The 25,982-nt window shown below is 50.5% G+C and overlaps 1 protein-coding gene across 2 annotated transcripts in view; it reads left to right on the plus strand.

Moving 5' to 3' along the window:
• Positions 1-10,102: 10,102 nt before the first annotated feature.
• The window catches only part of ARHGAP39 (Rho GTPase activating protein 39), a 149,064-nt gene continuing 133,184 nt past the window's right edge, over positions 10,103-25,982 (plus strand). Inside the window, exon 1 of one of the 2 annotated variants that reach the window (XM_075024118.1) lies at positions 10,103-10,290. In XM_075024118.1, the coding sequence (XP_074880219.1) occupies positions 10,280-10,290 (11 nt within the window). In that variant the 5' untranslated portion in view covers positions 10,103-10,279. Of the gene's footprint in view, positions 10,291-20,532; positions 20,905-25,982 lie in introns of those variants that run through there. The other variant, XM_075024120.1, reaches the window with a different exon arrangement.

Consider the following 25,982-nt stretch of genomic DNA (forward strand, 5'->3'; position numbering starts at 1 on the left):
CATCATAGAAGGTTATCAGGTTGGTTAAGCATGACTTCCCCTTAGTGAACCCATGCTGACTACTCCTGGTGACTTTCTTGTCCTTCATTTGCCTGGCAATGGTTTCCAGGATTAGCTGTTCCCCCACCTTCCCAGGGATCCAGGTGAGGCTGACTGGCCTGCAGTTCCTTGGGTCCTCCTTCCTGCCCTTCTTCAAGAAAGCAGCAATTATTTGCTTTCCTCCAGTCCTCAGGCACCTCCCCCACTCCCCAGGATCCTCCAAACATTATTGAGAGCGGCCTCACAATGACATCAGCCAGCGACATCAGCACTCGTGGGTACTTCTCATCATGGCCCATGGATTTATGTAAGTCTGTTTTGCCCAAGTATTGTCTAACCTCATCCCCTTTTACCCAGGGTAAGGCTTCCTTGCTCCTGACTTGCCCCCTGGTCTCCAGGGCCTGATGTGGAGGTGAAGGCAGTGCTCAGTACCTCCACCTTTTCCATGACCTGTGGCAGCAGGGTCCCTGCCCCAGCCCGCATTTTCCCTAGTCCCCCTCATTCTGCACTTAGAGAAGCCCTTCTTGTTGCCTTTGACATCCCTCAGCGTTTGTAAGCCTGTGGATAAAAGTGCTCTCTTACCTCATCGTGTCACACGCATCCCATCTCTCCTCAAAGAGCGCCGGTCAGCTCCCGCCACGCAGCCGAGCCCAGACAGGCTCTCTCCGACAAGCAGGATCAGCTCTAACAGCACAATCCCAGCGCCCTGGCTGCCACACGCACGTCCCACCAACGAGGCCACGGCCACCCCAGCACCGAGGCTGGTGGCACGGCATTGCCACAGCAGCCCCGCATGGCACAGGGACCGGCTCTGGGCTCCTCGGCACCCCATGTCAGTCCCCACCTCAGCGCCATGGCGGCCGCCTTCCCTCACCACAGCCCGGCTCTCCCTCAGCCGCCCCCCCTCAGTGACCAGCCAATCAGGAGGCAGCTAACATCCTCACAGTCAAGGGGCACCTAACAACCTGCCAATCAGGGGGCGGCTAACAGCCTCACAATGGGGGGCGGCTGACAGGCACCAGCTGCCGGAGAAGCCTCTGGAAGCTTCTAGAAGGCGCCTGTCAGGACCCCAGAATCAACAATTCCGGTACAATAAACAGATAATCTTCACCAAATGGCCCCCAAAACAACTGCTGGGAGGGGTGTGGGGTGGGGGGGGGGTGAACGAGGGAATGAATGAGTAGAAATGCCGCCAAAAACCAAACCGAACGCCTCACAAGAAAGTAGTTAGGGGACTCAGAGGGGTAAAAGGGCGGGAAAATGCCCCGATTAAATAACACCCCCGCCAAAAAAAACCAACAGCGATCAATAAATACCTCAACAGACCCTGCAAGCAACTGCTGGGGAAGGAAAAATAACCGGCCGAAGATACAAAACCCCCACGTGTCCTCCCACTTTAAGTAAATATTTAAAACCCCACCGGAATAAATGCCAACAAGCAAACCACCCTGCAAAGCCCTACTGGGGGAAAAAAGCTGCCAAAAGAAGATGAATAAACACCTGGTTAGAAAGCCCTGCCTAAACGAATCATCCATTGAGCCCGCAAAAAACTGCCAAAAATAGAGGGGAAAGAGAGGAAAGAATCAATTAAAAAAAAATGAGCAAAAAATGGCAAGGAAACACCAAACACAACCTGTGAAAAAAGGAGGGGGAGACGACACAAAGACAAAATGCTGCTAAAAAATGCTGATAACAGCAACAACAAAACCCAAAACACTCAAAAGCAAACATCTGTCCTGCTGGGTGCTACAGACCCCTCAGCACAGACGTCCTGCACCCATCGCATGTCTCATCCGCAGGGTCCTTGGACCCACTATGTGGGGTCTCATCATCTTTCTTCTTCACTGAGGCATCCCAAAGCCACTGACCCCGCCACTTTCGGCATCCACATCACCTTTCTTCTGTGCTGCAAGGTCCTTGGGACACGCATGCAGGGTCACCTGTCATAGTCTCCCCTTGCTGTGGTCCCCAGCCCAACCACCCTGCGGTCCTCATGAAACCATCTTCCCTCACTGTGGGGTCCCAGGGCCACCCCCACAGGGTCCTATATCCTTGTCCCCACCTTGAGGTGAGGTCCTGGGGCAACCAATGCGGGGTGCCCAGGTCACCACCCCCCTTGATCGTAGGGTCCCCAACTGACCCATGTGGGAGGTCCGTGGGCCACTTTACCCCTATCTGTATGTTCCCCACTCGATCTATGTGGGGTTTCCCAAAATACTGCCCCACCTTTTTGTGGAGTCCAGCACCCACCTCAGCTGAATCTGGGATGCCTTGCATTTATCAGACCTTTCCACCGCCCACATGGCCACAACAATCTCAGGCTTGCAGCCCCATGCAGCGTGCTCACCTCCAGTTCCCCTCTGCAACGTCCTCTTGTGCAGCAAACACGGTGATGGTGTCAGTGAGTCACAAGGCACCAGGGATTGTGCAGTTTTCTCAGCTGCCCCTTACTCTGAGCAGACATAACCCAAGATCCTGAGCATGCTGTGAGGGTTGTCACATCTCTGAACATCTTTGAGGCCCCTTGGTGGACCATATGGATGGCAGGACACCCTGGACCTCCCCAGCCCCTCTCCCTTGTCCCACCATGGGCACATCTTTTTGCAGTTTTGTCGTGGTTTAACCCCAGCCAGCAACTAAGCACCACACAGCCGCTCACTCACTCACCCCCCATCCAGTGGGATGGGGGAGAACATCGGTAAAAAGAAGTAAAATTTGTGGGTTGAGATAAAAACAGTTTAATAGAACAGAAAAGAAGAAACTAATAATGATAATGATAACACTAATAAAATGACAACAGTAGTAATAAAAGGATTGGAATGTGCAAATGATGCGCAGGGCAATTGCTCACCACCCGCCGACTGACACCCCGCCAGTCCCCAAGCGGCGATTCCCTGCCCCCACTTCCCAGTTCCTAAACTAGATGTGACGTCCCATGGTATGGAATACACTGTTGGACAGTTTGGGTCAGGTGCCCTGCTGTGTCCTGTGCCAACTCCTTGTGCCCCTCCAGCTTTCTCACTGGCTGGGCATGAGAAGCTGAAAAATCCTTGACTATAGCCTAAACACTACTGAGCAACAACCGAAAACATCAGTTATCAACATTCTTCGCATACTGAACTCAAAACATAGCACTGTACCAGCTACTAGGAAGACAGTTAACTCTATCCCAGCTGAAACCAGGACAAGTTTGCATCCCACCTTGGTTTGGGCTTGGGGTAAGCAAGCTGGGTCCAGAAGAGGTAAAGCCCATCAGGATAAAGCCAGGATCTGGGTGTGGGGACACACAGACATGAATTGACCGCACTGGGCTACATTTCACTCTGACGGGGTAGATCTGGGCACCACAAGGATGCTCCTTCTGAACCCTCCTCGGCAGGGAGCAGCAGTCCTGTTGGCCAGGTTAGAGATGGAGAAAGCTGTCCCTGTGCTTGCCTTCAAGGGCATGCCCACATCTCCATGTCCCTGCAGCCCCTGGCTGATCCCAGAGCCTCCCTCTCCCAGGGCATGCAGAACATTTCCCCACTGTGTGTGACAAGGAGATGTGGATAAATGTAATTGGGGTGGAGCAACAGGGGAGGGGGTGGTTGCTGCTGCTGCAGCTTTTGCAAATCTACCTTGATGGAAGGGTGTGTTTATTTTTTTCATTGCTTCTCTTGTTTAATCATTGGGGGTTTGAGAGATGTTTCAAGCTTAAAAATATTAAAACATAATAGTCTTCTGTTTCCATGGCAACAGAGACAGCAGGTATTCACGGGCTTGAGATGTTGGCATCTTGCATTCGTCACAAGGTTTAAAAGACAGAGCAATTTGCTTCAAGGTTCCCAGGAAGCACCACACGGAGAGAAGGGAGGCTGTGGCCTGGAAGGGAGAAGCAGAGGCCAAAGCCCAGTCCCAGGGCTCGGGGCTGTGAGCTTGGGGGACCTGCAGCTTGCAGGGAGCTGGGGCTCTGGCACTGGTTTCCATGCCTTCTGCCCGTGTAGGTGGCTGTGACTGACGGCCTGGGCACTGGGGGGAGGCAGGGATCTCTGGGATATCATGTAGGAGAACAGGACCATCCTGGGACTGACAGCACCTCTCTGCCATTCTGCCCCGCAGGGGCAGTACCGGGCATTGCAGCTATGTGGGGACAGTCACGTCCCTGCAGTTACTTTCCCCCTCCCCAGGAAGGCTGATCTCCAAAGTCATCCTGCAGACGTACCAGGGCCATCCAGCCCGAATACCAGGAGCAGGCAGGAACAGACTGCCTGAGCTTGGCCCACCTCTCTTGCTTGTGCACGTTCATAGACTCATAAAATCATAGAATATTTGGGGTTGGAAGGGACCTTTAAAGGTCATCTAGTCCAACCCCCCCTGCAATGAGCAGGGACATCTTCAACATCTTTAATGTTGATTACCAGTGACTGGGTGGGTGCTTCTCCCATGAGACCCACCGCTCTGGCCATCCCAAGCGATGCTGAGGCACCATCCCAGATGTCCCTCTGCAGAAACCCTGAGCGCAGGGCTGGGAGTGTAAGCAGGACCCCAAGCCTCATCTTGTCCCCAGATGTGTCCTAGTTTCTCAACTGTTATACATGCCTCTGGCCTTCCCCTCCCTCCCTCCCCCACACTTTCTGGGCCCACCACTGTCCTGTACCGGGGTTTCAAATCCTCTTGTCTCAGGTAATGAGCACATCTTGGGCAGTGTCTCCATGCCACCCAGCATGCTGGGTGCTTCACAGCCAGTCTGAACAGACGGCTCCATGCTTCCCATCTCCATCGCATCAGATGTTGGTGTCCTCAGCTAGGCTGCTTGTCTGCCCTACCCAGTGCAGGCAGCCTTGTGCTCTTCAGAGCTCATTGCTTTACCTGCAAGCCCCAGGGATGTATTGATGCATCTGTTCTTCCTCAGTAATTCAACTTTTTGTGGAGAATGAACAAGGCGGGGGGGGGGGGGGTAAGTAAAATTCTAAGAACTGCCATTCCCTGGGCACCTAAAGTGTGTTTGATCGTGTTCAGGTGACACTGCAGGGACCGAAGGTACGTTATTTAAGTAATTACAGGAAAGCTTTAAAATTCAACACAGTTCTCACTGTTCAAAATGTGTCCAGATACTCACATTTCCCTTGGATGACGTGCAGGTCACCTGCATCTTTCGTTGTGGTTGTGTCCCCAGGCGTGTGCTGTTTGCTGCAAAGCTCCAGCATCTGGAGTTGTGGGAAGCCAATACATCTCCTGCTTTCAGCTTGCAAAATAAAGACAGATAAAAAGTGGTAATCAAAACTTACGAAATAGGACCCATATTTTCTTACTTTTTAGACAAAACCCCACTATTTGAGGAAGAGGGGCAAAATGTTTTACAACAAGGGTGGTGAAACACTGAACAGGTTGCCCAGAGAGGTGGTCGATGCCCCATCCCTGGAAACATTCCAGGTCAGGTTGGACGGGGGTCTGAGCAACCTGATCTAGTTGAAGATGTCCCTGATCATGGCAGGGGGGTTGGACTAGATGACCTTTAAAGGTCCCTTCCAACCCAAACCATCCTGCAATTCTATGAATATCTGATGACTGTCCATGTTCAGTCTTTCTGCTTCATAATCAGATACCCTTCTTTAGAAACCTCTTTCATTCCTTAATGGGTCAAGGGTGTACCTGTGTGTGTCCAGGCTGTTTGTGCGTGCGTCAGTGGCACATTGCTCTCCATTGCATTGACCCCAGAGCTGCTCAATCATCTCTGTTTCCAGTGTGACATCCCCCCAGCCCACTCTGGGGGACCCAGTTTCCCAGGTTGGACATGGTCTGTGGACTGGGGTGGCCTCTACTGGCCTTAGCAGAAGGTGACTCCCAGCACCGCCCCTTCTCTGCCAGGAACTTGCACGGAGCACAATCAATCTCCTGCCATGCACGGTCGCTCTGCAAACACAAAGCAAGGCCAGCAGTGCTGGGTAGACACAGCAAAGTGTGCCGCAGGGCTTTGGACCTGCTCCAGCACTGGAAAGCTGGCTCTTTGGAACCGCAGCAGTGTTGGTGCGCAGGGTGCAGAACGACCTCGACTGCAGGCTGGTCCAGTTCAACATCTTCATTAATGATCTGGGTGATAGGGCAGAGCGTACCCTCAGCAGGTTTGCAGATGACACCGAGCTGGGAGGAGTGGTTGTTACACCAGAGGGTCGCGCTGCCGTCCGGAGGGACCTCACCAGTCTGGAGAAATGGGCTGATGGGAACCTCGCGCAGTTCAAGAAGGGGAAGTGCAAAGTGCTGTACTGGGGAGGAACAACCCCAGGCAGCAGGACATGCTGGGGGTCACCCGGCTGGAAAGCAGGTCTGCAGAAAAGGCTCTGGGGGTCCTAGTGGACACCGAGTTGAACACGAGGCAGCGATGCCCCGTTGCAGCAAAGCAAGCTAACGGTGTCCTTGACTGCATTGGGAGGAGCATTGCCAGCAGATCTCAGCACTGGTGAGGCCACACCTGGAGTACTGTGTCCATGATGGGCTCCCCAGTACAAGAGAGACGCGGACGTGCTAGAGAGAGTCCAGCGCTGGGCCACGAGAATGCTGAAGGGACTGGAGCATCTCTCATGTGAGGAAAGGCTGAGAGAGCTGGGACTGCTCAGCCTGGAGAAGAGAAGGCTCAGGGGGATCTCATCAATGTCTCTCAAGTACCTGAAGGGAGGGGGCATAGAGGAGAGAGCCAGGGTCTCTCCAGTGGTGCCCAGTGCCAGGACCAGAGGCCATAAGCACAAGCCAAAACACAGGAGGTTCCCTCCGAACCTCAGGAAACACTGTTTTACTGTGAGGGTGACGAGCAGTGGCACAGGTTGCCCGGAGAGGCTGTGGAGCCTCCATTCTTGGGGGCATTCAGAAGCTGCCTGGACGCAGTCCTGGGCAACCAGCTGTAGGCGGCCCTGCTTGAGCAGAGGGGTCAGACCAGATGAGCTCCAGAGGTCCCTCCTATCCTCAACCATTCTGTGATCCTTTGAGTTCTTAGCAAGTGGCTGCTGGGAGCACAGCACGTCCCCTGAGTGGCCATCTCCAACTCTGGCTGCTCCCTCTTGGTTGTCAATTGCCCATGTTTGGGTGTGGGACACAGAGGTCCCCTCTCCAGCTGGAGGTAGGTGGCAGGGGGGAAGAAGCAGCGAGAAGAGCCAAAAGGGAAATCTCTGGTCACCCCACAGACTCACCTCATGGACCAGCTACGGGGATGCTGGTGAAGCCCCTTCCCTGATGCCTGCGAGACCCATCAGAAAGCGTGAGACGGGCTTGTTGGAAAAAGTAGAGTTGAAGGAGAAACGATGTTCTCTGTGAGACCTGTCATGGGAAAGATCTGCTGAGCCATGCTGGGCAGAGAAACCTGCTCGAAGCCAGGGGAGCAAGGTGGGCTCAGGGAGACTCAGTTTGTGGTCATCCAGCTCCTAACTGCAATGCAAGTTTTGAGCTGGTACCCAGAGCAACGAGTGGCACAGTGACACAATTCCGTCCCTCCAAACCATTTACCTTCTCCATCCTTTTTCTAACAAAGCACGGCTGTAGAGATCAAACTAAATCAAAAGTAGGTTGTGCACCACGCCACGGGTCAGCAATCCTGGAGCAGGGGTCAACCCTGGCTGGGGACAACCGGACTAAACCCTCTGCCCATCCCTGCCCTTTAGGCCTGGGCTTTCCCCGCTGCCTCGTTAGGAAGAAAACCAACATTGCAGATGGGCTTGTGAGATCATCACCTACATCATGGTGGTGTTCTCCTTCCCCAGGGATGCAAGCGGGAACACGGAGAAGAGCAGCTCCACCACTGACATGACTAACAGACACCAGCTTGTGTCTGTCGGGAGTCCCTGTTCCCTCCGGAGCACGGATCAGCCTACCCTGGGACGAGTGACGGCCGGGGTTAGTCAGGGACACGCGTCTTCACGTCACCGGGTCCTAGATCAATGCTGCAGCTGACGCACCGGTTGCTGCTCGCACGCTGCAGCTGGTCAGAGGAGAAGACATCCCTGCCCGCACCAGGCTCTGCTCTGCTGTCCCAAGGTTTTGGGTGGGGGTCACGGGGCTGCGCTTGACCCTCAGCTCCAAAGGGGTTGGGCACAAGGGTCCTGGTCAACTTTATGGGCCAGGAATGGAAGGAATAACATTGGGTGGGGAGAAGCCCTAAATCCTGCTGGCCTTCAAGTGTGGTTTCCTTGCACGGTCTGCCAAGCCCATGCTGGTCCTCCAAGGAACAGCAGTGGCTGCCTCTCCCCTGCAAACTGGTGGGGACTGGAGCAGAGCCTGGGGTAACTGGAGCTCACCCAGTCACTGCTGAGGTCAGTCCGTGCTTCGGTGCCTGGACCCCACCGTGTTGCCAAAGCGCTGGAGGTGGGAGAAGGAGCCCAGGCCCCCAGGAGCCAGGGGTGATGCCTCAAGGTTTGACCCCGCTGAAGCAAGGGACGGTCCCCTCCAGTAAAGCTGTCATTTGAGAGCAGAGCCCCGTCTTGGACGTACCACAAAAGTGCTCCATGGTCCGTCCCATCACACACACGTTCATGTTGAGCTCATCCAGGCACACGGTCCAGGGCTGGTTTTAATCCAGCTCCTACACCAGATCTCTTCTGAGGTTGCGGTGAAGAGCACGTGGACCAAATCACCTTGGTTTCCAGCAGCCTCTGTCCAGGATCACATCTCTCCTTGGTGTAAGCAAAGATGATGGCAATGGTCTTTCTTGGATCAGGGTGCCCAGGGGGAAGGAGGTAACTGCTCTTTTATTCTGTATAAATCAGATGAAATTGAAAAAATCTAGTAACAATAGCCCCAAACTAAATGTTTGGGGGGAAAAAAAAAAATCCAAGAGGGCAACGCCAGTCTGAATCAGTGGGAGAAAGAAGCCACCAGGAAAACACCAAAAAGGGGGTAACTCACCATTTCTCAGGCTCTGACCTGCACTGTGCACATCTCAAAGGAGCTTGGAGGAGAAAACGTGACGTTCTTGGGCGTTTCTGCTCCAAAAAGCCACCGGTTGAACGTCAACAAGCTGTTACGGCTGTGGCAAAGAACATTAGAGGAGCAGCCAGGAGCCCCAGGCACCCCTGCGCCGAAGACGCCGGCGCCAACGCCATCCTGGTGAGACAACCAGGACAGTCGGCCAAATTCCTTCGAGTTTGCAAGTTACGCTGGGGCTTGAAAGGTAAATAAAAGGTTTTGTGAGTGGTTTCGTACCGTGACCGAACTTGCCCCCTCCTGACAAAGTGAAACCAATGACCTGCTTCTCCCAATTTCCTTTAGTCATGCCATCCCCAGAAGCGTTGGGCTTGGGGCCGAAGCTGCTCCAAGTTCTCCTGGTGGCCTCAACTCGGGTGTCAACCCCGACCCGGTGTCCCCCGTTGAATGTGCGTGTCCCCCCCCCACCATTTTGGGCTTCATCCTTGGGGTGCTCAGGCCATTGGGGTGTCGTCCCCCCCCCCCATGAAGCGGGGAGAAGCACCGAGTGGCACGGGGGTGAGGAAACCCCCGTCTGACGGAGCAGGAGGGACGAGGTGATGGGAAGCGAGGTGAAACCAGGGCGGCGAGAGGAAGAGTTTAGAGCGGGGGGGACACCCCCCCCCCACTCCCCCAAACTGGGGAGACCGCGCAGGCTGGCGTGGCCCCAAGGGGCTGGTGTGTGTCCCCCCTCCCTGGTCTGGGGTCCCAGTCCATCCCTAGGGAGGGAGTGGGTACATGGACACGGGTGGAGGTCGAGGTGGGGGGGGGGGGGGTACAGGTAATGGCGGCTGTGGGGCGCGGGGGGGAGGGGTTGCGCATGCGCGCAGCGCGGTAGCGGTAAGGCGCATGCGCGCCCCCCGCCCTCGCGCGCATGCGCGCCGCCGAACTACCGCTCCCATCAGCCCTCGGCGCTCGCCCCGCCCCTCGGCCCCTCCTTTTTTTTTTTTTGGAGGGGGAGGAGGCGTGGCTTGCAAAGGGGCGGGACTCGCCTTGAGGCGGAGGTTGAGCGGGAGGGGGCGTGGCGGATGGGCGGAGGCCCCTCCCCCCCCGCCTCTCCCCATTGGCGGCGCCGCCGTTGTCGCTGGTGACGGCGGGACGCGGCGGGGCCGCGGCGCGAGCCCCGGTCCCCTCAGTCAGCGGCGGGGCGGCCGTGAGGGGAATAAAACCGTACGGGGAGGGAGGAGGGGGGGGGGGGGATGTAAAAGAAAAGAGGAGAAATCGGTCCGTCGGTCGCCCACCCGGTAACCCACCGGGGTCATGGGAGGCCGAACCGGGGCCGAGGCCGCCGCCGAGCGGTAGGGCCGCCGGGAATATGGCGGAGAGGTGAGAACCGGCACCGCGGGGTGGGGTTTTTTTGGGGGGGGGAGGCCTCTGAGGGGGCCTGAGGGCTGAGGGGGGGGGTTTGGGGGCTTCACCCCCTCTCTTAAGGGGGACAGACGCCCTCTCAGCGCCCCCGGGGGGGCCAAAGGCCCCCCCGGGGGCGCTGAGAGGGCGTCTGTCCCCCCTTTTTATTGAGGGGGGGTGTCTTCCCTCTCCCCCCCACTCCATATAGGGGTTATTGGGGTGCCCCCACCTCCTTAAGATGCCCTGAGGAGTGTTTGCCCCCCCTTGGGGTGTATCTGTGCCCGTTTTTGGGGAGAGGGTGTTTTTTCCCCTCTTTTTCTGGTCCTTCGGGGGGGGAGGAGGGCTGTTAGCACCACCTCGATTTATTTTTTTTGGGGGGGGGGGGCATCCCCACCTGCTCTGCGTGGTGTAGGTTTGGATTCTAACCCCACCCGGCTCTCTGTGGGTGCGTGGGGTGGGGGTGAATCCCTACCCCACTCTGCACACACCCCCCCCCCCCCCCCCGACTTTTGGTGCATGGGGTGGGGGCTGGATGCACCCACCTGGTTCCCTGTGGTTGCAGCAGGGAGATGGGGGGGGGCTGGATCCTACCCTGCTCCCTATGGAGGGGCTGGATCCCACCCTTCTCCCCGTGGGGGGGTTATGGAGGGGCTCGATCCTACCCTGCTCCCTATGGAGGGGCTGGATCCCACCCTGCTCCCCGTGGGGGGGTTATGGAGGGGCTCGATCCTACCCTGCTCCCTATGGAGGGGCTGGATCCCACCCTGCTCCCCGTGGGGGGGGTTAGGAAGGGGCTGGATCCCACCCTGCTCCCCGTGGGGGGGTTATGGAGGGGCTGGATCCCACCCTGCTCCCCGTGGGGGGGTTATGGATTGGGCTGGATCCCAGCCTGCTCCCTGTGATGGGGGGTTATGGGGGGGGGGCACTGGATCCAACCCCATCTTGCTCCCTGTGGATGCTCTATGCGGGGGGTTATGGATTGGACTGGATCCCACCCCCTGGGATGCAGCCAGGGGAAGTATTTTTATGGAGGTGTAAGGTGTGGCAGGGCGCAGGGGGGTGCGTGGGGGGGACACACACAGGGTGGCATGTGAGTGGGTGTGGATGCAGGGATGCGCTGGGGAAGGGGTGCGGGCAGGGATCGGGGTACCTGCAGGGGGTGGGGGGGCTGCAGCAAGGGTGCACAGAGGTTTGGGGGGGGAATGCTCTGGTCTTGAAGGGGGGAGAAATGGCTGAATTGTGGTGTTTGTGCTGGAACGGGGGTTATTTATTTCACATGTGTGGTAGATGGTGAGCTGCTGGTCGGGGGTTTTTTTTTGTTTTTTTTTTCCTCTCTGCGCTGCTCTGCTGCTTCCCCAGACCTGCATTCTCCAGCTGCAAAAACTGCAGGATGGGATTTTTTTTTTTTTTTCCCCTTCCTTCCTTGGCGATAGCAGTTTAATCAACCCTTGAGTGACCTCTACAGATAAACCCGCAGCTGCTGTGCTCCAGTACCTCACCTGGCACATGCAGCTGGGTGGGCTTAAGGGAGGGGGGAGAAAAACCCAAAACGTTTTTAAAAGAAAAGTAATGAAATTGGGGAGCTCGATGGGAGCTCTCGGGTACCTACAAGCAGCAGGTGGCTTGGACAGGGGTGTGCCTCTGGCTGAGTGTATCTGGACCGGTCTTAAGCAAGATGTGACACTGTGTTTCGTGCTGTCAGGCCAGCGTCGGTGGCCGTGCCGTTGCCGCTACCATCCATGGATGGTTGGTTGATCTCCTCCATGAAGTGTCTGCCCAGGCAGTAGCTGCAGCTGAATGTTAATATACCACATGATCGTTAAAAACAGCGTGATTGCACCTTGCTGCAAATCTGTTTCCTTCATTTGCAGCGACGTTGGGAGCTGATTTCTTTGGTGCTAGGGGGAACCAACACCCTCGTGATTCCATCATCTGGCTGCTGCAAACTGTCTCGCTGCTGACTTTGGGAGGGGGCGGGGGGGAACGAGACTGACAGTATTTGGTGCTTGTGGATGTGAATTAGTCTGTGGATGCGAGATGTTGGCTTATGCTTGCAAGATGTGATCTTGTGTTCGTTAATAAATGCCTCTTGTAGTTCTGTTACCGAGTATTGTTCCGTGCCGTACACCTCTATTTTTTTTGGAAGGGAGAAGCTATGTATTTCTTCCCCATCGCTTAGGATGGGTGCAAGAGGCAGGGCTCAAGGCATCTAGCGGTGTTACCCTTCCTCCAGTCAAAGAGAAGCACAGACATCTCCCACGGCATTTTGTAGATCCTTGCCCATCAGCAACCAGTAACTTCTTTTTCGGTGTGTCTTGTCCGGTACGTACACTCAGCTGATCAGGAGCTATCTTCCCAGCCTAAAATTCGGATTAATCGAACTCTGCGCTGGAGTTTGAATCGCTGATGGCAGCGCACCTCATTCCACCAGTACCTGGGAGGGCTTTCAAGTCTAAATGACTCTTTAATGTTAATCCCAATGACTTGAGTTATGCTAATACCCCTGGGACAGATAATTTCAGTGCTCTTCCTTTGGGAAGAAAGGCATATGTCGAGGCCCTCGATCTCTAGGGAAGTCTTTGCTCTGATGCTAAAGGAGCCGCTGACGGGGAATTTCCCACCAAAATCTACAGTTGCTGTATTCTTCCTGCTGCAGATCAAGACAAATCAAGGTCTAGCCTGTCTGCGAGCCAGATGTCTTCATGGAGCTCCCTTCCAAAGGAGCCGGAGATGGGCTCAAAGGAGCTTTTTCAAACGAGGCTGCTAGCAAGATTTGTCAGTGGCTTAAAAAGAGGGGAGGGAGCGAACTTGCTGTCCTCCTGGTAAAATTAATATTGCTGATACAAAGGTGCCTGAGAAGTGCTCGCAGCTGAATTTCTGTGATTTATTGTTAACTTCATTTGAGGAGCCTGTAACTGTAATTCCTGGGTATACTCTACATGGCTTAAATTAGGTCATTAACTATCCTAATAAGAGAAGCAGAAATGCCATAGTCTCCTGTAACCTGCAGCTCTGATGGAGAGAGGGAGGGAGAGAGAGAGAGGAGATGCAGCCAGTTGGCCAAGAGCCCAGAGCTTCATAGCTTGCAGCTGAATAAAAGGTGGGTGAATAGATGCAGGAGGATAAATGTGGTTAAATTGGGTGCCAGCTGTGTCTTTGCTGGGAGGGTCCCGCCGCTGCGTGCCGTGGGACTTGCTGCCGGGGTGTTGCGTTGGGGTGGTGGGAGTGAGGAGGGGTCAGAGGATCATAGAATCATTTAGGTTGGAAAAAGACCCTTAAGATCGTCGAGTCCAACCGTAAAAGGTTGGAAGGAGAGGGAGACTGATGAAGTCTGGGCTGTTGAAGTTTGTCCAAATCCTGACCGACGTTGCATTTCGCAAAGGATTTTTCTGATACCCATGACAATGAGTGTGTGGTTGGTGGGTGCGTGGGTTTTATTTTGGTTTTGGGGATTATCTTTTTTTTGCTGCTGCCATTCTGTTGGGACAGGAGCCACTTTCTACCCTGGTTGCAACCACCGAGTGGTTTTTGTGGTTAGTCCAAGACAGCTGCCACAGCTGTTATGTTTAACAGTGATGCTAGGCGTACTCTGGACCAGCTTTACGAACATTAATGAAGGTATGTTTAGGTACGCTAACAAACCTGGCAACGTAAGAGCAGCGAGGTGATACAGGTTGTGTGGATGACAGGGCCAACTTTTTATTCTGATTTCAAAATAAATCCCTTCTGCCTCATTCTTCCTAGCCTATACTGGGCATTATGGATGCGTGATTGTGGGTTATAACTACATGAGTGGTAAGAGAGCATCTTCTTGAAGCAGGAATATAGGACCTAGACCTGATGGTTGAGAGAGCTTCTCCAACCCATCAACTAGCTGTAGGGTTTACAGACATTTTAGATAACGTAGTTGAATCCCAGATCCTGTCCAAAATAATAATAATAATTTTTTTTAAAAAAAGTATTTTATGGAATGCCTGGCTTCTGAAAAATGGGGAAATAACAGCTGCGCATGCATCGTCGGTCTGACATCAGACCTCCTGGGCATGTGTTGTCAAACAGCCCTGCGCAAGAGCAGAGCCACATGGGAGCGCGGTGCTGCTGACTGTAGATCTGGTGCGTGTTTGTTTTGCTTGCCTGTTTACAGAGCTGCTCCTCCACCTCTTTAATATTAAAAAAACTGGTAAAATCTGGGACAATCCCAGCAGCCTGTCTGTATCTAACTCTGTCTTTAGAGCTGGGGCTTTCAGCAGTTGAAAGCTGCCTGATAGCCTGTAGTTGTGATATCTACAACTCATCTCTCAGGACTCTTGAGTCTCCAAAATTCTTAAGCCAGTTCTGGCAATGTCATAGAATCATGGACTGCTTTGGGTTGGAAGGGACCTTAAAGATCATCTAGTTCCAGCCCCCCCTGCCATGGGCAGGGACACCTTCCACTAGACCAGGTTGCTCAAAGCCCCATCCAACCTGGCCTTGAACGCTTCCAGGGAGGGATAAGCGATGTCCAGGTTGTGTGTTGGGTGCTTCCTGACAGACTGAACTTTGCTGTGAAACCTTTTTTTCTAGAGAAATGATGGAGTCTTGTTTGTTGAAATATTTCTGCTTAGACTGGACAAAGCATGAGTAAATCTTGTCATGTGGACCAATGTGACCTTCTTTAGCAGGAAGGTGGAGGGGACCTGTTGCATCATGAGGGTCCTCTCTAGGGATAAGCCTGATGCTCTCGGGTAGAGTTCCAGGGAAGGAGTTATCTTGACTTTGTGCTTGTTTAAAGCTTTGTGAGGAGCTGTCCCGGAGGATTAGGTGAATCCACAATTTTGTACCTCAATTTGAAGGTGACCTACTTTGGTCTTGATCAGGTCCTTAAGCTGCATGCCATCAGCTCCTGCCACCACGTGGGGCTTGTCATCTGGGAATTGTTTGTGGGGTTGAAGGCTTGAGCTGTAGAAACGTGCAGCGTGTTGGTGTGGACAACTTCCCCACACACACAAAGTAATTACTTTAGATAGCGAACTAGGAGCAGCTTCCTAAATCCCTGTTCCAGCAATAGTGTCCTGTTGTGGCTTCTGGCCACTGACCTGACCATTAGTTCTGGGTCAGTCTGTTCTGACTCCTCAATCTGCATTTAGGCTGGTGAAGCTGAAGGTCCAGGGCGAGTTTTTCTGGGTAGGTTTCTAGGTAAACTATAATCTAGATAGCAGACATTGTGTCTCATGAGTAGGTATCTTGGTTTAAGACCGGTTCGGGCAAGGCTCAAGTCCTCAAACCATTCTGGCAATCATATTAAGACCAAAGACTTGTGGTGTGTTGTTCCTCTTCTGAAAGATGAAAGTTTTAGCAACTCATCTCTAGTAACTTGTGAATACACATGATTTAAAAAACCCAGCCAAACAAAAACCCTACCCAACAACCTTTAAACAAAGACCCACAAACCGAAACAAAACCACTAAACACAACCGAGAAGTCTCTAGGGACTGGGCTGATTCCAGGAGTTAAATTTATGCATAATGCGGTGGGGCTGCAAGTTCCCTGACGGTACGGCAGAGCCATGGAGGGGTCTGGCTCTTGGGGGGTGGATCATAAAACATCGGGTGTAGGATTTTTAGGCTTGACTGTAGCCACTGCCAGCGTACAGCAGCGTTTTTATGGCATGCCTATTTGGACATGTTTGCCCCAGATAATAAATATCAGTAAGAACTTCATTTTGGCTGCTGATTAGGATCACTACAAATGTTACGATGACCTCTTCCCTCCAGTACCTCTAAAAAATAATTTCTTGTTCCTGTCTTCAGCAGCCATGCTCTCCCTCCTGCATTTTTGCTTCAGTGATTATTTCCTTACATGCTCTAGATAACGCATTGAACCTAGACCTTTCCTCTTCCTCCTCTGTCTCTTCTCAAAAATAAACATTTCTGCTGTAATACTTTTCTTTTTTTCACTTTGCAACTAATCCAGGCTGGCTATTTTTAATTCCAGTTGCCAAGAAGCAAGCAAGGGATAAATGTACTCCAGGTGCTGAGGGGAAGAAGTGGAGCACTCTCTAGATAGCATCTGCACTGTGCCCTTGGAATTAGTCGTTACTCCTTAAATTGCTCACAGGAACCCCCAAAGCTGGTTTTCTCGGTTTACCAGCTCCTGGCTAGCAGTGAAAGAACCACATTGTGCTGTTACAATGGGAGGTGCCTTGTTTCTCAAATTCTTCAGCCCTCACTGTTTCTCTGACCTTAATAGATCTGGTGATTGCATTTATTTTCTTCCTCTTGCTGCTGGGACTGCTCCTGCCCTTTAAGCATTCTCTCAAACAGCTCCACAAGAGGCAGTCCTGATGGACGCCCAATTTTTAGGGAGCCAAATATGTCTCTCTGACTTCTGGTACTGTCCCAGCTGATTGGCAGGCAACTGGCTATCCTCATCTCTGTGCTCTCAAATGAAGAAAAAAAAGACTGTTTTCAAATTGTTAAAGTATTTTTAAACAATAAATGGGAAGGAGATGGAAATGGACAGAGAGGGCTTATTAACTGTGACGTGTAGTAACCCAGTGGTATAATTCAGAGAGCAGAAACCACTATTCCTGCAGTGAAAGATGTGGAAATTTTTGATGTTGATTAACATCTCATAAAACTTGCAGCAAATGAGGCCTGAAATAGACTGTCAGAGGGAGAAGGCTTTGCTTATTGTATTTTACAGACAGCGTGATCCTAGAAGGTTTTGTTCCTGGATTGAACATTGATGGGAAGTTATGTTTCTGGTATGGAGCAGAGCTTTTTGACTTCTGGCTAGTGTTAAAGTTTGCTTGTTAGTGCTGACTTTCTAAAACACAGTTTGACGGGGAAGAAAGCCCTTGCTGGAAGGGAGAGAGGGGTGTGAGGAACAGGGGGTTAGTGGTAGCTGGGCTGGAATGTGGCATAGAGGAAGGATGCCTGGGGCTGGCCGGTGTCACGGCCACCGGTGACTTAGCCAGACTTGGATCAGTTGATACCTGACCTAACGGTGGCTTGCAGGTTGCTCTTCTCTTATAGTGCTGTGCGTAGGGGCTGGGGGTTATAAATTAGAGTAAAAACCTCAGCAAATGTTGGAGTAAAATGTAGTGTTGCATGCCAAAACTTAGGATTTCTGACCTTACTGTAGGATGGGCATATTCTGCCTCTGTGTATATAGAATCATAGAATGGGTTGGGTTGGAAGGGACCTTAAAGATCATCCAGTTCCAACCCCCCTGCCATGGGCAAGGACAGCTTCCACTAGACCAGGTTGCTCAGAGCCTCGTCCAACCTGGCCTTGAACACTTTCAAGGGATGGGGCATCTACAACCTCTCTGGGGAACCTGCTCCAGTGCCTCACCACCCTCAATGTAGAGAATTTCTTCCTTATATCTAATCTAAATCTGCCCTCTTTCAGTTTAAAATCATTACCCCTTGTCCTATCACTACACACCCTTGCAAAAAGTCCCTCTCTGGCTTTCTTGTAGGCCTCCTTTAGGTACTGGAAGGCTGCTATAAGGTCTCTTCTCTTCTCCAGGCTGAACAACCCCAACACTGTTCCCATTCTACAGATGGGAAGAGAAGAGACCTCGATGTGTCAAAAGTCGTGCAATAAAATAACACTGGAGTCTGGGATCTCAGCTCTCTGGGCCATGACCTGTTTTGACCATGCAGTCTCCTTCCTCTTTACCACTGAGAAGTATAGAAAAATCTCTGAATTGAAGCTAGGTGCCTTCCTTATGGTGTAGCCCTTACAGAAAACACATGTGTCTGGTCCATTTGTGCTCTTGTCAGATGCACGCGGTTTCTGGGCTGCCTCTTCCCGAGGTGATGACATTTCTCTGTCTGCCTTGTTGCATTTTTATTGATCTTCCCTCTCTGCTCTGCGCTCTGCTTGAATGTAAATGACTTCCACGGGCAACGTGTTTGGAAACCCAAGCTTTTTACCATCCAGAAACGTTACTTACTCTACGAATTGAAGCTATAGTATTATGATTTTTATTGATCTTTCTGTAGCACTTCTTGCAAGCCTGAGAGCACTTCACACACACAGTTGGGAGAGATCATTGCATTAGATGGAAAAGTGCAATCGCTTATTGACTGCAACGTGGCATTTTCCTTTCTAGAAGAGAAGGATGGACAATAGGGTGTGTTTAAATAACGGTGGAATTTAGGTTACTAGAGTCAACCCACGGTCTGTCTGGGATGTTTAGACAAATAGTCCCTCTTTGAAGTCTAAATCCTTTAAAAGAGTACAAATGAAACAGCAACACGCTGTCCCTGGCAGCGTGCTACGATGCGAAGTTACACGTGGACTCAAAAGGGAAAATGCTGCTTCTTGAAGAGCCTGTCTTGCTTCCTTTTGGTATGCTAGGGTTGGGTTTTTTTGGTGTCTGTCTGTTAAATTACTCACATTGAGGAACGCAACTCAAGCTGGCCAAGCAGCACACTGAGCACACACGCAACGCTATGCAGGATATAGGGGTGTATCATCGGTTTTTATTGGTAATTAAGCTGTCTCTTAAGTACTTTCTGAATCCTGTTGCTGACCTGAAGTTGGCTTTCTGGATGCTGTTGTTCTGCTTCATAAGCTTCTTTGCTCCCTTTAATCTAACGTGTGCATCTGTGAATCCACGTCCCCTCAAAGGCAGGGACAGGGGAAATCCTGTAGGGCCTTCTCCGTGTGCTTGGTGCACTGCGGCGGCTGAGGCTTTAAAAAAAAATATATATAACAAAAACACAAACGCCTCTTACTCTGGCAACATTTAATGTGGTCAGGAACATTTGGGAAGAATTAGGGGAAAAAAAACCCCAAACCAAAACAAACCATCAGTCAGAAAAATCACTGTTTGGAGCAGAGGAGTTGAGGCGTTTGTGTGCACGCATCTCTGACCAGATCAGCAGGCTCTTGGCGAGCCTTGTGGTTTTCATCCACTTCCCAGAAAAGAAGTGGGATTTGGGTGAAATGAGCACGGAGGAGGTTGCTTGCTGAGACTGCTGGACTCTGATTTCCTTGCTTTGCATCCGCTTGACTAAGCATGACCTCTGCTACTTGCTGCTTGGGGGGTTTTTTTGGAGTTGAGATCATGTTTCAGCCCTCGCTGGAGTTAAATCCAGTGGTTGTACGGAGAAGGGAGCAGGTTGGCTCCCCACAGTCCCTGGCAGCCTGCTCTGCTGTGGGTATTGCAAAAAGGGAGCGTGAGGAGGAGAACAAGAGGTTGCTCAAGTCGCAGTAGCTACCTCGGGCTTCTGGTGGTTGTCTCTCAAGGACATCTGCCGTGCTGGCAGCTCAGCACCTAAAGGAGCCGTCCACACGGCAAGCTTTCTTTTTAACGCAGTTTTCCTTTCCAAGGTAGGAAGGAGACTGAGGTTGGAGCGATTTGAGACCCATCCCCTTTGCGACATCCCCGGTGGGTTTCTTGCCTTTCTCCTTCATGGCAATAGATCTCAATGCTTACTTGAAAGGCGATGCTTCCTCTGCCTCTCCAGTTCCTAAGAAACCTTCCCTTCAACTTTTTGACCTCTACCTACGGCCCGCTCTGGGAAATAAGAGCGGGCATATCTTGGTATGCCAATCTACATCCAGGATTAGTATCAAAGCACTGGGATTGTTAGAGCTCAGGTTTTTGTTGTTTGTGTTTGGTTTTTTCCTCCGCATGGCTTTGGGGAGAGCAGGAAGGTGCTTCTTGCCTTCCTTGCACTAGGCAGGACTTGCCATTTAGAATCACAGAATGGTTTGGGTTGAAAGGGACCTTCAAAGACCATCTAGTCAACCCCCCCCGCCATGAGCAGGGACATCTTCAACTAGATCAGGTTGCTCAGAGCCCCGTCCAACCTGACATGGAATGTTTCCAGGGATGGGGCATTGACCACCTCTCTGGGCAAACGTGGTCCAGTGTTTCACCACCCTCATCGTAACAAATTTCTTCCTTAGATCTAGTCTGAATCTCCCCTCTTTCGGTTTACAGCCATTACCCCTTGTCTTTAGCCCTACTAAAATGTCTGTCCCCATCTTTCTTATAAGCCCCTTATAATTACTGAAAGGCGACAATTTAGAGGGATCTCCATCCAGAGTTACACACTGGGACTGGACGAGCAGCAGCCACCGAAGGTCTGTTTCTGGAGAAGGCTGCAGGCAGGCGTTTGCTCTCTGTGCACTCCCAGCTGGCTCGATGATGCTCCAGCTCGGATGCAGAAGTGGCACAGCACGGACGGTGAGGTGCTGGGTCTCCCTGGGGCTTCCTGACGCAGGCTGTGCCGTGCGTGGATGGGAAATTCGGCTCGCTGGATCGCAGCAGGCTCAGCTGGGGTGGAGGGCTCGCGTTGCTGCCTTGCAGTCTCCTGCGCGGATGATGCGAGAACCGGAGGAGCTTGCGTCATGATGAGTGTGTTCCTAATTGAGAGTGGCTTGATGAAATTGAGCAGTGGGGTAGCAAAAGCATACAGGAAGCTCTTTATTTTTATTTTTTTAATTCCAGATTAAAAGGACTTTCACTACACCCCCTGCCCCACCCGAGGCTGCAGAGAGCATTCGGTTCCCTACTTCCACCTTCTGTGCCATTTTCAAGAGATGCTGTTGAATCTGTCAGAGCTCCCAACAGCACTGCTGTAAGGCTGTAAGGAAAAATTGCAAATGAATACATCAACACTGCTTTCATTTAGAAGCCTTTTCTTTTCCCCTTCTAGTTCTGCATATCTAACATCTTCTGAATGTCACCTTGAGGAATCTGTATTGTAGTGTGGCTGTTCAGTGCAGTGGATCGTATGTGTGGAAGTAGGTGGAGCACGTGCTTGAAAAATGTCCCCGTGTCTGTCCTCCCACCCCGTCCATCCCTGTCCCCCCATCCCCCCCCCAAAAAAAAAACCCCAACAGCAGTTTAGAGAACACCTTCACACATTTTCTTAGATGTTTCTCTCTTCTTTTTTTTTTTTTTTTTTTTTTTCTTTAAAAAGGAAGTTCTCTAGGTTTTTGTTCAAGGTAAGTAATGTGCGTAGAACTTCAAACCATGACAAGTGCCTCTGCAGTCATTATTTTTCTGTCAAACTTGAGCTTGCCTAAGCAATGCACCTTTCTTCTTCAGTCAGAAGGGAGAACTTGCGTGGACAGGGTTTGTGATCACAAACAGAAGTGGGAGTAAGTTCTGTAAGAAGAGAAGACTTGCTCTGAACGTACTGATCAGGGTTTGAAAGCCACCTGGATTGAGAAGGCACAATGCCTGCCTTACTCAAAATATGTTCTAACATGGGATGGGCTTCCAAGCTGAGGCAAGACTCCTGACAAAAGGAGCTTTTTTATGAATTGTCCTAACAGTGTCAAAAAGTAGGTTCTTGTACCGGAGGATGACAACAGTCAACCTTGTTCCGAGGCATGACTTTACTACTTAAAGCAGAGCACAGAATGAGGTTGAGGAGGGCTTGTGTGGAGAAGGCTATAGGAGGAACATAGAATAATGCAGTGGGGGGAAACCAGGGCTTGTTCTGTCATCTCCACAATCCCCCAAGTTGTCATCTGGAAAGATGACACTCCAAACAGGAGACTAATACAAACCCTTGGTAGAAACCAAGCTTGGTGCGCAGGAGGAACAGGTTTGGCAGCAGAACTCTCTGTTGTCTGATGCTTCTCTACGTAGGAAGTGTCTGAACCAGACCTGTAAGCCACAGGTTACATTTGTCTCACCGTGGCTGCCTCGTTTCACGTGGCCAGTGCTGATAGGAATGTGAACATTCGTGTCTATTTAACGGGAATCTGTTGAAAGTTGCTCTGAGAATGGATCAAAGACGGTTAGAGGTAGTGCTCCAAAACTCAAAGGAAAGTTTGGCTGGAGTTTCTAGCCAGTGGCTATCCGTTTCAGATGCCGTGCTCTCGTAAATGGTCTTGCTTGATCTTACCTGAATAGAGATGAGCTTTCCAACAGCTCTTGCCCATGCAGCACTGAGGGTGTTATTTGACCGTTCCTCAAGCGTGTTACTTTAGTGAATCATCGTGTCTTGTAAGCAAATGGAGGGGTCTGTAGCCATTTGAATCTTGAGGTGCCTATCCTTTTAGCAATAGGGAAAATATAAAAAACTGTATATGTACTTTTGGATACTCCTGACATATGTCTCTCCATCTGCACTTAGAGCACGCGGATAATGCGGCTAAAAACACACTTGCAGATAACACTGTATAAATTTTCCCCCTATGCAGTGCAAATATCTTTCATTAAGCCTTTTAAATAGGGAGAAAGCAACCTTTTGGGGGTATGGTTTTGCAGGAATACCTACATATAAAGCAAGTCTACTTGGGCACTGCAGCTAAGTCTTGTGTCTCGTAGTATAACCCCATGCTTCAGAGCACCTTCCCAGTGGCTGGTAACAAGGCAAGCCTTCAGAATGGAAGCATGCTTGCTTTGCATTAGCATGTAGAACTGCAAACATTATGCATAGCTGCCTGTACAGTCAAAACCAAAGCAAAAATACTTCATTTTGGCACCCTGGGGTTAGGTGCTAGTTTCAAAGCTAAACAGACTGAACTTAAGAGTAATCCCTCTCTGTTTCAGATCCCACTGCCAAGACTCGAGTTCTGATTCCCTTCTTTGTTCCCTTTCACAGAAATGAAAGGTGCAAAATACCTAAATACAGAAAACTGAGGCTAGAGCAGTGTATTTAATATGCTAGTGCCATGAACAGATGTCCTGGAGTTGGTTTCATTCTGGAGAACTTGTGAGCTCGGAAAAGGGACCTACAGAGGCTACTGGGGAAGGCTGCAAATCTGCACACTGAAGTAATTAAAGGTTATCAATGATTCATGTATCTCCCTCCACCCACATAAGCGTGATCCGAGTGCTTGCTTTCTTTTTCATAATGCATTTCAGACTATCCTGTATGGTAGAAAACATTTAACCCTCAGGATTATCTTGGCATTTTCAGCTCCCATCTCAAGGTGGGCCTTTGGCTTTACTGTCTGCGTGGCAGGAAAGCAGCTGTCACGTAACTACTTTCATCTTGTCTCCAGTCATTCAACTCAATTTCACATGGCTACTGGGATCTTGCCTAGCAGCAGAATCTTTTTTCTTTTTTTTTTTAAAACAAAATGCTGTCTTAGCTCTAGAATATTTTTTTTTCCCCTTGATTCTTCAGTATGTTGACAACTTAAAGTCAGCGCTCAAAGTGCTGACCTACCATTCTGAATACAGGCACAGGGTTTATCCCAAAGTGATGAGAGACTTGTGTGTGTTAATCCCGAGGATGTGGCACTGAAATTAAGAATGTCTGGGGTAAGTTCCAGTTCAGTCTCACTGCGCTGATTGTTTTACAGATAGAGATCAAATGATTTTTAGCTGGACATTTGAAAGGCTAGAAGTTTTCTGGTAATGTATTGATTGAAATTACCAAAAGAGGCATTGATACCATGCCAAGATACCAAAACTGAAATTGATGTCTCCCAGGTATGTTAGTGTGCTCCTCCAGTGCATTGGTATGATTATGGCACACAGGTTGCTCCGATTGCAGTATATCGTGGCTAAACCCTAAAAACCAAAACTGCCTCAGTTGGGATTTGTTGCAGAATTGCATCACGGAAGCCTTAAAACCCTGAAGTTTGGTAACCTGAAAGCCAGCCACCAGCCCTAGATGGAGTGCAGTCCCTGCCCCCTGAAATGGGGAATAAAGTGGGGGGTTTGGGGCAGTATCAGTTGCCCTGCTTTTTAGCTGCAGATTCCCACACCTCTCCCTGGGACGGTAGGTATGAGGGACCGGGAACATTGTATGGTGTCAGTGCTGAGCCATGTTGGAGATTGACTTCAGCTGGGAATGTGGACTGGCATGAAAACTGCTTTATCTGTTTGAGGGAAGTGTCTGAGTTGTAATGCCCTAGGCTTGGGGTCAGGTGTGAATTCAGGAGGGAAAGAAGCTAAAATAGGATTGTTTATACCAAGTTGGAGCAGAGGTTTACTAGCCCAGTATCCTGTCTACTGACAGGAGACCCTGTCTTCATCTTCTGTGGTCCTGGGAGATGGGTACGTAGCAATCACAGCTCTGGGTCCGTGACTTTATGTAGCTGCAAAGGGTTTTGTGAGCGATGGTGGAGCTTTTAACGGGACTGGACTCCGGCAGGATGGCGTAAAGAAAAGGCTAGCATTTTTGGTGATCCTAGTGTCCTCTTAACAAAGCTCTAGTACATCTCTTGACTGTGTTGGGAGCACATGAACTTAAATATCTTCGAGGTGAATATTTCCTAATGGTTTTAATATCTGGATCTTAAATATTGCTAAGTATCCTTTATTTTCCCATTCCCTAAGTGATATTTTAATCCTACAGTTTGCTGAAATATAATTGCCATGCTCTTCTGTGAGTAGACTCGTGGAAGATCTTTATCCTGGAGCTATGCAAAGGCTGGTTATCTCCTGTTTTTTAAAGGCAGTCTTTGTGGGAGGCAAAGGCACAGCTCCCTCCAGAAGGTCGAAGGAGACCTTCCCTTCCTCATTGGGTCTCCAGTGTGGACACAAACTAGCAGCTGTAATGAAGTTATGGACAAGGTAACTTGGTCCATAGCATTCAAAAGTATATCCAGAGAGTGTTTCATACTATTAAGTATCCCAGCCATGTTATAAAATGAACCCCTTTGCCAGGAAGGCAAGGAATTGGCCGCTGGAAGATGAGATCCAATTAACTGCAGTGATCAATGGCAATCAATTAAAAACTGCACTTCCTGGACTATGACACTCTAAGAACATACGTCCATGTTACCCTTTAAGGCAAGGCATGGCTATTTGAGCTAGTTTTATGATACTACCTTTTAGCTTAACTAGGTTTAGCTTAGTAAGAACTTAAGGGTACATGAAATTTTAAACCTGTTTTGACTCAAGCCACATCCTTGCCAAGTGACCTACCCACTTGAGGGTTGTGTAATCATATTTTCTTTCTAATACATCCCTAAGAGGTGTTTAGACTGGGAATAGAAAGGCACAAATTACCAAGAGGGCTACAAAAACAGCAAAGGTCTGTTAAAGAACAGGGCTCAGCAAATAGAAGGTAAGAAAGGAATGAGCAATAAATGACTTAAGCCCTATGTAGGTAATAAGTAGTAGGAGCAAGGTGGTGTGTCAGGAAGACAGGTTTGCTTAGCAAAGTAGAAATGTGGGGGAAAACCAGCATAACCGTAGTGTTAATACAGAGGGACATAAACTAGCAAGAAGAAAAATGGATGTGAAGGAGGGATAGGATGCTCCAGGCTACGTGTCAAAGTTGCGTGCAGTGAGAGGAACGTAGAGGCTTTTTGATAGTGATAAGGAATGAATTGGAGTGCAGGCTCAGGAAACACAGTGAAGTTCCAAGTGGTTGCAATGAGGACATAGACAGCACTTAGGTTCCTAAATGGCTGCTGCGTTCCTAAATGATATTTGTATTTAATGCATTGCCTTTACCTCTTTAATGCAACTCTGAGAGAAGTTATTTGGGTACAATGGTGAAAACAGGGAACATAAAAATATCCCAGCAAAATTTAATTCAGGGAGAATATAGGTTTAATGTCTCTTCTGGGCGTTTTTTTAGCCATTCTTGCCCTGGAAAGTCGTGCAATGAGGAATGCCTTCAAGGTATTTGGTTAGGCAGTGCAGAAATAAATGAGCTTAAGAATTGCTGCCCTGGAGATTTGCCTGAAGTGGTAGGATCTAGAGTCGACCAGACAAACTTTGTAAGCAATGGTCTTGTGTGG

The sequence above is a fragment of the Buteo buteo genome, chromosome 3 (genome assembly GCF_964188355.1).
Source record: "Buteo buteo chromosome 3, bButBut1.hap1.1, whole genome shotgun sequence".
Lineage (NCBI taxonomy): Eukaryota > Metazoa > Chordata > Aves > Accipitriformes > Accipitridae > Buteo > Buteo buteo.